Source organism: Thamnophis elegans, chromosome 1 (genome assembly GCF_009769535.1).
Source record: "Thamnophis elegans isolate rThaEle1 chromosome 1, rThaEle1.pri, whole genome shotgun sequence".
In the NCBI taxonomy this organism is placed as follows: domain Eukaryota; kingdom Metazoa; phylum Chordata; class Lepidosauria; order Squamata; family Colubridae; genus Thamnophis; species Thamnophis elegans.
In genome coordinates this window covers 148,804,976-148,817,879 of record NC_045541.1, presented here as the reverse complement: position 1 = coordinate 148,817,879, position 12,904 = coordinate 148,804,976, and the positions used below count along the sequence as shown (strand labels likewise).

General features: G+C 36.8%; 1 protein-coding gene across 1 annotated transcript in view; it reads right to left on the bottom strand.

The window, feature by feature from the left end:
• The window catches only part of TRMT61A (tRNA methyltransferase 61A), a 57,145-nt gene that overhangs the window by 35,642 nt on the left and 8,599 nt on the right, over positions 1 to 12,904 (bottom strand). The window contains exon 2 of the mRNA XM_032237700.1: positions 10,759 to 11,123. Within this exon, the coding sequence (XP_032093591.1) occupies positions 10,759 to 11,089 (331 nt within the window). The 5' untranslated portion in view covers positions 11,090 to 11,123. The remainder of the gene's footprint in view (positions 1 to 10,758; positions 11,124 to 12,904) is intronic.

Sequence of the window (12,904 nt, the reverse complement as noted above, 5' to 3'; positions counted from 1 at the left end):
AAATATTTAATACATTCAATATCAAGACATGTGGCTTTCCACAGCCTTAGCTGTGGCATCGAATAGCTGTAAAAACTACACATTTTAGTTTTTAATACAGCTGAAAGATAAATAAAACATATCATGGGTGAGTAATTATATTAACTGCACATAATCAAATTTATTTTTTGGTTCCATCTATTATTTTTACTCATAGGCATAATACTGGGAAAAATCCAAGAATATTTAGAAGAAAATAATATCCTTCCAATAGAACAGAAAAGAAATAAAAAGTAAAGCAGAGATACAAAAGATTAACTTCTGATTATAAAATATTTTGGAGAATTGCAAAAACCAGAAAACCAATTTACATAAGATCAGGATTATTTTTATTTATTTATTCTTATTGTGTGTTTCTAGATCACCCATCTCCTTCAGGGATTATAAAAAGGTGCTTGATTCATTACCACATAGTTGGTTTATTAAATGTTTGGAAACAATTGGTGTCAATGAAAACATTAGAATGTTTATAGAAAAAATAATGAAAATGTGGCAGAAATGGAGGTTGGAAATGAAAAAAATGAGCTTGTCAACATTAGGAGAGGCATCTTCCAGGTGACTGGTTATCATTTTTATTATTTGTCATTGCCATATTCCCGTTTTCAGTGATTTTGAAGAAATCTTGACTATCAAACATCAAAATGTGCTAATAAATCTCACTTTGGCTTCATATGGATGATCTGATTTATGGAAAATCAGAAATCAAAATCCAGTCATTGACATAGTCTAGGGCGTGTCAAATTTTTCAACTTTCAATTTCAAAACTTTAGGGGTGCTCAAAAGTTGTGGCATGCCTTGAGGATGGTAAAGATATTTTGATTACTTTAATACTTTACAATTTATATTGCTTTATTTAGTTTCCTAGTATGATGTTGATTGCTTATTTAGTATCCTATGACTATCACTAAGTGTTATATCTTAGGATTTATGATGAATGTATTTTTATAATGACTATGATCATGATTTATCACAGATAGCTTTTATGTACACTGAGAGCTTATGCATCAAAGACAAATTCCTTGTGTGTCCAATCACACTTGGCCAATAAAGAATTCTATTCTATAATTTAAACCTGCTTGGTAAGCAACTACATAAATATCATAGCTTTTTAACGTTTGGTTTATTTGTTTCATTCATACACTATAAGAATTTTTAGCAGATATAGCAATGGAATTTGACCTAGGGAAATGCGCTGCAGTAGCAATAAAGTAGGGTAAAATCAAAAACAGTAATGGAACTGAAATGCCGAACGGCCAAATCCATCGGGAGCCATTAGGACAAAGTATCAGTATCTGGGCATTTTATAATTGGATAACATCAAGCAGGATCAAGCTAAAAATGTGATTACCAAAGAATGCATCCAAAGAGTGCAAAAAGTGCTAAAGACAAAATTGAATTGTAGAAACACCATCAAAACTATCCATACCTGGGTCATATCTGTGAAACAATATACTATTGGAACTATTAACCAGACAAAAGCTCAACTGGACAATTTGGACTGAAAAACAAGAGAACTAATGACTTCATGATGTATTACATCCATGTAATGATACTGACAGCTTATACTTGGCCTGCAGAAATGAAGACGGTCAAACTGACTGTCAAAGAAGAAAAGCATGCATTGGCTGATTATATAAAAGATAACCAACAAGCATTGATATAAATTAAAAATTCAAACTTAAAGTACAGGGGGAAAAAACATGAATATTGAAATAATAAAATAAAAACCTATACAGAATATTGGTAAGGAAAAGCATTACATGGTTACCGTCTACAAAAGATCAAGCAGAAAGTGGATAAAGATAAAACCTGACAATCGTTTAAATTGAAAAGTTCAAAAAAAGAAATTGAAGGCTGGATGTTGACTACTTAAGAACAAGCTATTTGATCAAAATCAAAATTGAAAAAAAATTATCTCATGATTCAAACTGCAGATTGCGCAAAGAAGTAGAAAAAATAGATCACACACTTAGCTCTTGCAAGAAAGTTGCACAACCTTATTATAAACAATGACATAAAACAGTTGCCAAAATGATTCACTGGAACATCTTTAAAATTATCATGTACCACTAATGAAAAATTGGGGAGAAGAGTTGAATAGTCAAAAATGAGCAGGTTAAAATATTGCAGGATTTCCTAATACAAATTGATAAAGTCTTGATTCATAACACACCAGATTTAACTGTGGTTGAAAAGAAAAAGTGTGGATAATTGATGACACAATAGCAGGAAAATAGTGGAATAGAAGAACTGGAGAAAATCACAACATAACAATATCTGAAAATCAAAGTTAAAAGACTGTGGCATAAATCAGTCGTGGTGATCCCAGGGGTTAACCACAAATTGGGCGCCATACCAAAAAAATTTGGACAGCACTGAGAAGATTTATTTTATGTATTTAAATCATTTATATAGCTCCCCATCTTTTAACCATCTCTAGGCAGCTCCCAAGATCTGGGCATTTAGAAAACATATTGACAAAACTTTCATTTTTCAATTAAAAAGGCCATACTGCTGGGACTGCACATATACTACGCTGATACATTACAAAATCCTATGTTCTTGGAAAGGGAAGATATGAAGGCCAACACCAGCTAAAGAATTGGCTGCTGTGACTTCATATTGTTGTGTATATAACAACAACAACAACAAATATTTGCTATTACAAATCAATTTCAATGAGAAGAGATATCTGGGGAAAATATACTGGTTCTGGAAAGAACTATATTCAGAATCAGAAATTCTGGACCTAGAATACAGATCAACATCAATTTATAATATGAAATAAAAGCATTCACAGAAGTAGAATTGGAAGAACTGTAAAGGCCTATCCAGTGCATATCCAGGGCAAAGAAATTGAAACCTTGCCAGAAGTAGCTCAGACAGTAGAGACAAATCAGAGATTATATACGCATGCATGCATGGTTTGGTTATATTTCCAACAAATATTTGAAATTTCCTCATGCATTCCTGTCTTTGTCCACTATCATATATGAGTGGCACATTATTTTATAAAAAAATATCTTTAAGGTTTATAATTTAATGTAAATTTCAACTCTTTCTTTCACATATTCTCCCATTGGTCTAACTGTATATTGTAACCAATATTTTTTGTCCATTTTATCATACACCTTTGAACTCTGTTCCCATTTTCAATAAAAGTTTGTAATTCGTACAAATACGGCCATCATTTGTATACAATTCCACATCATGTAGCAAAAGAAAGCAATTATACTTTTAATATTATTAACATGGTCTGCCTATTCCTGGTCCTTAAGAAGACAAAAATCCCAAATCCAGTCTAAACATCTGGCTGACTGTGTCAGCAACCCCAACAATAATGGAATAAAGATCAGTAAACATTGTGGGATTTTCTCCTTAGGATGTATGCATGAGATTATAGTTAGTCTCTTGTGTTAAATAAGGTCAAGGTTAAAATCCTACATGTTCAATCCAGAAATGTTCGCCCACATGTAAACTATATTTTCTTACTACAAGATTCCTCACAAGAAAAGAAAGTTAGGAGTGTTTCCATTTATGCAAGATGTTGCACAATGTTTTGCATAAAGCCTCAAGACGCAGGCTAGCACAGGCTCTCAAGAGTATTTCCCATTAATGGATCACAGAACAGCACTGTTATTAAAATATCATGGGAATTAGCCCATGACGTTCATCACAAGGTAGGACATTTTTAAGATTGAATGTTTACCAATAACAAAATAAAATACCCAATGGCAGAACTTTCATCTCTAGATTACCATTTACCAACCACACAAAACTGTAATATTACATCCTGCTGAAATAATGTAAATGAGTTACCCCCTCATATCCCAAACATGGATGTATTTTATCAGACAAATTGTCTGCCTCCTTTTCACAGGCAAGACGGTTGAGTGTTTTAAATCAGAAAAGCATCCAACATCCAACCAGCTGGAGCACCACATTTTCTCATCTGCTCATAATCTGTTCAAAAACAAACATAAATCTGCAAGCCTTAATAACATATGATTATAAATCTTGCCCATCAAGCTGTCAATTAAGCTCAGTAGTTTCAAGTCAGAATCAATGTCTCAAGTTCTTGGCAGAAACATAGAAATGCATACTTGCAATAGTGATTTATTCCAAATGGAACTACATTAAGCATCTCTTTTAAAAAAAAGGCTCAGCCAAGGACAAAGTCCAAAAAGGCAAAAAAGGGGGTTCGGGAAAAGAGAGGTTAAGGGGAAAACCAAAATCTAGGGAACAAAAGGAAAGAAAAAAAGGGGAAAAAGATAAATAACTTCCAACTTTTTTTTCTGTACAAATATAAAATACTTTAACCTCTTACTCTAAAACCAGCAATAATGTACAGCATTTCTATAATTATCAACAGTTCTAATAGTCAGAACCCAAAATTATGCTTTCATTTCCTTCATAGAAATGTTGGCGCAGTGGTTAGAGTGCAGTACTGCAGGCTACTTCTGCTGCCTGCTGGCTGCCTGCAATTTGGCAGTTCAAATCTCACCAGGCTAAAGATTGACTCAGCCTGCCATCCTTCCGAAATCAGTAAAATGAGGACCCAAACTGTTGGGGGCAATATGCTGACTCTGTAAATCGCTTAGAGAAGGCTATAAAGTAGTATATAAGCCTAAGTGCTAATGCTATTTTCTAGCAAGAATGGTTTTCAAGTTTTAAATAGTGGTTTTTAAGTAGAAACCAAGTTAGATAGGGACCTTTCTTCAATCAGAATAATCAGTTTTGCCATCTTAACCAATTCCACTAGCTTCACCATCTATTCTTCCACTCAGAAAATTTGAAAGTCCTTCCCTCTATGGGCATTCAAGAGTCTCACTGTTGTTGTCAATTAAAGAAACGAAGTCCCATATTTCCTTTCAATCTATTTATCCATCAAGTCTAGAAGGAAAACCTCTGGTTTCATCTGTATATTTATCTGAAGCATTAACAACAGCATCCTAGATAAAACATCCATCTTAATTACTAAAAATCTACCCAAAAATGATAGTTGAAATTTGTTCGATAAATCGTTTAATATCATTCCATACCTTAGTAATACTTATTCTGAAACAACAACATACAATTCATATTTTTCAATGTGATCTCTGGATATTTAATCTTAAACTTTAAAGCCAGCCTTTTCTACAACAAGCAGCTCCTGCCAACTACTGTCTAGTGCAGTGTTTTTCAACCTTTTTTGTGCAAAGGCACACTTTTTTCATGAAAAAAATCACGAGGCACACCACCATTAGAAAATGTTAAAAAAAATTAACTCTGTGCCTATATTGACTATATATAAAGTAATTCTCCCACGGCACACCTTATACTATGTCACGGCACACTAGTGTGCCGTGGCACAGTGGTTGAAAAACACTGGTCTAGTGTAGAGAAATCCAACACGAAGTCCTGGGGTCACATATAGGTAAATAAAGGTTTTGATTCAGTTCCCAAAAACTGCCAAAGATTTTAAATCTTGTTATCATTTTTAAAAATGAGATAGAAAGGGGAAAATAGTAAACACATAATTGGAATTAATACTTCATTTCAGATGCTACATTGAGCAATGAGTCCAATTCTAGACACTGCACTTTAAGAATTCAAAGAAATTGGAACAGGTTCAGATAAGCATCATGAAAATGATTGGATATATCTTTGCTTCAAACATTTTTCTCCCCTAATGCTGCTCTTAGTCTTCAACAGTTAAACAAGATCTCAATTCAAAACAGGCAAGGACACACCATTTTTAGTCATTCAACTGGATGCTGGAATGAAATAATTTAAAGTCCAGAGAATGAAGGAAAATCCAAATACTTTTAGACTGTAATTTAGTAATGATTTGACTGGTCAAAAAAATTAAAAACCTTTTTTGGCTAACAAATCTTAAACCATGCTTGCAAATAAATCTGAAAAATGTATGGAGCCTATAAAAAAAAGCACTAGGCTACGCATATAAATGTATAAAGAGAGAAACTTATTTGGTCTGTGGCACATTCTTTGAATAAGTAAAACACCTTCCTAGATTCCCAGGGTGAATCAGCTATTTCAAGGCTGAGTGCATCTATTTCAAGGATGCTGAGATTTTATAAGGTTTCATATGCATGCCTACAAATCCTTCCACCAGAACAATTATCTCGACAGAAAGATCCCGTGACATGCATTCTTATGAAGACCTCAGGAAAGAGGAAGAAGCTGTGGCTGCTTTTTGCTGCAAATACAGAGAAGCACTTTACTTAGGAAGGTCCGTACAGCCCTGATACTTGTAATAAGTTCTTGTGACACATGGAAAAAGAAACAATTCCCCTTTCCACCCACAGATGCTTCCTGTTTGCTTCTCTAAATGGAATCTTTATTTATTCAAGTTTTAATAAAGTAGCTACTTACAAGACATGAGATTAAATCTGCCATCTTGAATTTCTCAAACTAACCTGAGGGAGAGAAACTAATGAAATGAGCATGGCAAAATTTCATAGGGTTTCCTAGTTTCAAAGTTAGCATATCAGAGGGTATTCAATCCATAACTGTTAGTTTCCCACAGAGAGGGGGAGAGAAAGAGAAACATCCTGCCAAATAAGGAAGCGTAGCTACAGATGGCACTAGTGTAGTCCAAGAAAGATACCATCATATCAGAAGCCTGCCAAGATTATGCAATTGCATTACTTTCAAGCAAAATTTATATGTGTCCTTCTAATAAAGTTCCAGTAAAGAATTGGCTAGGATAGGCCCTAGCATTACAACACACAAGCAAAATCATAGAAAGGGGGTTTCTTGGGAATTTGGTTTGACTTATCCAGGCCAGGACTATCTTAGCATTGCAGGCCTATGTGCATGATTCCATTTTTTCAATGATTTCAAACCTATTGAATATGCATTCATATTCCTCATATATGAACTGTTATATACAATGTTTTATTTAATTATTGATGAGACTTCTAAATCACTTTGGTCTTACAAACCTAAACTCTTTACACAAACTAATAGAACATAAGTAAGTAAGTAAGTAAGTAAGTAAGTAAGTAAGTAAGTAAGTAAGTATAGATGATAGATAGATAGATAGATAGATAGATAGATAGATAGATAGATAGATAGATAGATAGATAGATAGATAGATAGATAGATAGAGAGGGGGGGGAAGAGAGAGAGAGAGAGAGATAATGACTACCAACATCCATAAATGTTGAATAATCCTATATTTCACAGAGCATTGTCCTTACCTGAAAACCCATGGGAATCCCGACCCACTCCTTTAAATATTAAATCCTCAGTCCCCAAAACATCTGCAACGAAGTTTTTACTATTTTTTACTTCTTAAAAAACTTTAAAGATTTGTGGCCATTTTACGTAGCAAACTGATCCAAAGAACCCTACCAAAGAATATCCATTGCTGGGTCCCTACTATTGTATCTACCAGGGTGGAGATTCTTAGGGTGCCTCTCTGTTACAGGTTACCCAGATCCAAGCTATTTGGGTTGTTATAATTATATCTAGCATCTTGAATAGCACCCAGAAGCAAACTGATCATCATTGCATCTCCTCCAGAAAAGTGGTACATGACTATAACAGTGCTCATCCATTTCCAAGGAAGCTGCTACATTTTGTACCAGTGGAAGCTTTTGAATGGTCTACAAGACAGCCTAATTAGAGGTAGTTATTACAGTCCCAACATGAAGTGACAACAGTATACAGGATATTATGTGCTCCCAAAATTCTGGGAGAGTTTATAGCTGCTACTGCAGTCAATGCTGAGCCAAACCCCTCAAGTTCATGGTTCGCTTTTATTATTCTAGGAAGAACCCAGATTCTGAACTTACTTTTTCAATAGGTCCACAGTTCAGTTTGGACTTATTCTGAGGTCAGTCAGCTTCTAAACAGCCAGCTATTTTCTATTTCAAGGATTAAACACGACTTTATTTTCTCAACCCAGACTCCAATATCTTTCAAGGACCAGATCAAGACTTCTGCAAATTTCCTGGGTGCAGAAATACAACTGGATATCTTGAACTTAATGATACTGCAACCCACACTGGTTGATGATCTCTTCTAGAAGTTTCAGGTAAAGGTTAAAATAGAGAGGATCAAGCTCTGGATCATTCCAAAGTAGACTCAAAAAAAGGCAGAATCAATCCAGCACAATCTCTTTTGCTTTTTCAAAAGGCAACTGGTTTGTTTTTTCCTTGAGGAAGAAGATGACATTTTTCCTTCTCATACAAAAAGCTTCATTGGTTCTGGCAGGATGGTAGGGGCAATGGAAGGATTGGTTCTGATACGATGGAAACATATTTCTTTGTAGTCATCTGGTTGTTAGTGTTCCCCTGAGAGCTCTTGGAGCCACTTGGAGGGTTTAATCTGTGCCCTCAGGATCACTTGTAACAGAGTGGAAATGGGGGGGCGGGGGGTAAATCTTTTTAGAATTGCTGAAAGTGTTGTAGACAGAAGAGAGATGATGTCTTATCTCTCTCTGTTTAGAGAGGGCTGCTCAGTGTTAACATAAATGGCCTCTTCCAAATGAATAGAATAGAATAACAGAGTTGGAAGGGACCTTGGAGGTCTTCTAGTCTAACTCCCTGGTCAAGCAGGAAACCCTACACCACTTCAGACAAATGGTTATCCAACATCTTCTTAAAAACTTCCAGTGTTGGAGCATTCACAACTTCTAGAGGCAACTTGTTCAACTGATTAATTGTTCTAACTGTCAGGAAATTTCTCCTTAGTTCTAAGTTGCTTCTCTCCTTGATTAGTTTCCGCCCATTGCTTCTTGTCCTACCCTCAGGTGCTTGGGAGAATAGTTTGGAGACTCCCTCTTCTTTGTGGAAACCCCTGAGATATTGGAACACTGCTATTATGTCTCCCCTAGTCCTTCTTTTCACTAAACTAGACCTACCCAGTTCCTGCAACTGTTTTTCATGTTTTAGCCTCCTGCCCCCTAATCATCTTTGTTGCTCTTCTCTGCATTCTTTCTAGAGTCTCAACATCTTTTTTACATCGTGGCGAACAAAAATGAATGCAGTATTCCAAGTGTGGCCTTACCAAGGCATTATAAAGTTATTATTATTAACACTTCACATGATCTTGATTCTATCCCTCTGTTTATGCAGCCTAGAACTGTGTTGGCTTTTTTGGCAGCTGAAGCACACTGCTGGCTCATATTTAAATGGTTGTCCACTAGGACTCCTAGATCCCTCCAAGATTCCAAGATCAATGGTCCTCTCTATCCAGAATGTGGACTTTATAGCATATATTGCAGTAGCTGAGCAGTGAGATGGCATAGGTGTAAGTGGCAGGAGGGCTGATATATTAATGTGAAAGGGTGCACAGGCACAACAAATGAAGCTATAAAAGATCCTTTTGGCCGTAGCTACCACTTACTCTTTGCCTCAGCTTGCCCCTAGTGCACCCCTGATTTCTAATTTGTACTGGTTGCCAATGTGTTTCTGTATATGATTGGACCAGGCTATCTGAGGGACTGCCTATCTCTTGTCCTTTCTTTCCTATCCAGGACAATCTGACAGTGTGCGCATACTCTTGGTCCCCATGTTCATACAGTCTCATCTTTTGGGACCCACTTTCCCTGTAGTAGAGCTGCCCTCTGGAATGAGGTCCCCCATGAGAGCATTCCAAAAAGCCATGAAGACCTGGCTATTCTTGTAGGCTTTAAGGTGGATTGTATGGGACTTCTCTGACTGTTTTTTTTTTGTTTTGTTTTGTTTTGTTATCTGGGTTGCTTGTCTATGGAAACTCTCAATCATCCAGGTCATGGTTATTCCAAGGGCGCTTTTTAAAAGACAACTGGGCTGCCCTTGAAGAGTGTTCGAAGACTTCAGCTAGTCGAGAACGCAGCCGCGCGAGCGATTGTGGGTGCACCCAGGTACACCTATCCTCCGCGAGCTGCACTGGCTACCTATTAGTCTCCGGACTCGCTTCAAGGTGCTAGTCGTTACTTATAAAGCCCTACATGGCATTGGACCTGGGTACCTGAGAGACCGCCTCCTGCCAATTACCTCCCATTGACCAATCAGATCGCACAGACTAGGCCTCCTCCGGATCCCATCTGCCAGCCAATGTCGGCTGGCGACTCCCCGGGGGAGAGCCTTCTCTGTTGCATCTCCAGCCCTCTGGAACGAGCTCTCCGTCGAGATCCGGACCCTTACTACTCTCCCGGCCTTCCGCAAAGCCACGAAGACTTGGCTGCTCCGGCAGGCTGGGGAGCTGTTGAAATAGTCAGCCCCATGGGAACTATGAATGTTGTGTATTTTAAATTGTTGTTTGTCTATTTGTCTATTTATCCCCTTCCTTGTTTATTGTAAGCCGCCCGGAGTCCTTTGGGAGTGGGCAGCATACAAGACCAATACATTCAATTCAATTCAATTCAGTTTCTTGGTTTGTTCTTAGTGTGCTAAAGAAGCTTCTTACATGAGAAGTGAAATGTTCTCAAGGGAAACAAAAAACAAAAAAGTCCAGTTGCCTTTTGAAAAGCACCTTTGGGAGTATTGTCCGAGTTGCCTTCTTGTACTTATTTTTGTATTTTGTTCCCATCTACTTTGTTGTAGGTTTTTTTGTGTGTTGTGTGTTCTTTATTTTGGGGGACAACCCCCTCCCCCCAAGTAATTTGGAGTTGGATACCATCCAAATTGAATACATAAAAATGAACACCTGTCATTTGTAGCAGAAACCTCTGATAGAAAAGTACAAAAAGAAGCAACAACATTGCAGCGAGTCGTGTCCCATTACCTGATTCACACACTATACTTCCTGGTTTCAGCTCAAGCATCATGGTGATTAAAGAGATATCCGTTGAATACAGGATTTGAGTTCTGTGGCGTAAGTTCAGAGTCCATAACTCTGGAGTTGGATAAAGGATGTACACCCAACCTCCCTTGCTGCAGGTCACCTTGGAACCATACTCCTTTCCAATGAGATCAGTTGAGTGTCTAATAACACCATACTTAGTCTGAGTTTTACCACCATGTTGCACCTTCACTGGAAACATCGATTCATGTCCCAAGAAGACAATTGCCGTGTCTCCTTCTTTTATTGTATCTCCATACTCAATAAAACTCATCACGACAATGTTGTCATCGGCAGGTTATTGGCAGCTAAGGAAAAAGGAAACAAACACACTTCAGAATCTCTCCTTGCTTCTCCTTATGTTAGCCTATCATTCTTTTTTCTTCTTCAAAACTACTCTTTCTCATTTAAGTTCCCCATCACCACCACCCCAAAAAAGCATCATTCCATATTTCCAAGTCATGATCTAAAGATGACCTACAATCCTAAATAGCTTTTTAACACAAGCAACTCACAAGAGAAATCGGTAATCTTACAGCTGGAATGGTTCAAGTTTAGTTTGATAGCATAAAGAAGTCCAAAATTCAGTCTTTTCCACTGTAAGAACTAGGCACAGGATGCAGCAGTCTCTAGCAGGCTATCTAATATTGATACTTATATAATATTCAGGGAGTCCAAAGTCTGTGAAATGCATATTTAAACCCCAGTTCTTCTTTACATGTGAGTCAGGTTCCCATGAAATAGCAATTTTAGATAATTGTCCTGCAGAAGCCCATATTCTCCAGTTGAACACCTTGCAAACTGGTTCCATAAAATAGCAGATTCCTAGGAAGAGACTTGAACAGAAAGCTTTCAACTATCCAGCAAGGTCTAGCAATTCTGAACAAGATTCTTTTTTAAAAAAATTTAAATTAAATTAAACATTCCATCTTCCATTAAACAGTGTGTCTGGGTACAAATATTTCTGTGCAATAACAATCAAAATTTACAACAGTATTCATTATATTGATATTGATTCTCTAACCTTACAATAGTAATAATGGGCATAATGTATCTATTTATTTCTCTCTCTTAATGTATCTTCTAATAAGAATATAATAATATTAAATATAATAATCTTAATACTCATATTAGTAAGAAACATATTGTTTACTTCTCTGTGCCGGCTGGCAACTACAAGGAGGAGGGCCTTTTCAGTAGTAGCTCCGACCCTTTGGAACGAGCTCCCTGTGGAGATCCGTACTCTCACCACCGTCCAGGCCTTCCGCATAGCCCTTAAGACCTGGCTAGCCCGTCAGGCCCGGGGACAAAGATAGCCGCCCCTCCCGAATGATGAATGAATGTTGCCTATTATTTTTACTTATGTGTGTCTATGTCATTGTTTGTATTCCCCTTCCTGATTTTATGTGAGCCGCCCTGAGTCCCCTCAGGGAAAAGGGCGGCCTATAAATGTTAATAAACTCAAACTCAAACTCTCTTAACATGTTTTCTATATTTCACTGATCTCCATTTATTTCTAACTTCTATTTTTATTTTCCAACCATTCATAAAATAACTCCCATGTCATATAATATTCAGTTTGTTCTTTCTCCTTTATAGCAAGCGTGCACATTCTAATATTTTCCTAATCACATTCTCATCCGTAGGGATCACTCCCCTTTTCCAGTTTTGTGCAAATACAATGCTAGCTGAGGTTAATACATGTATAATTAAATTTGCATTCCCTTTACTATAGGTTTCAGGTAAAATCCCCAACAAAAATATTTCTGGTTTTAAGTCAATGTGCTGCTTTATCATCTTTTCCAGCCACATTTGCATTTTTGTCCAATGTTTGTTTGCTTCTACACATGTCCACCACATATGCTAATATGACCCAGGTATCTGGTGGCATTTCCAACATTTAGCTGACTTAACTTTAAACATCTTTGCCAACCTTGCTGGTGCAAGGTGCCATATATAAAACATCTTATACAGATTTTCTTTATATGCAGTTGACATTCTTAATTTATAATTCCTGCCCCACAAATTCTGCCATTATCTAACTCTATTGTATAACCAAAGTTTTTTGCCTGTGCTATCATACTGAGAT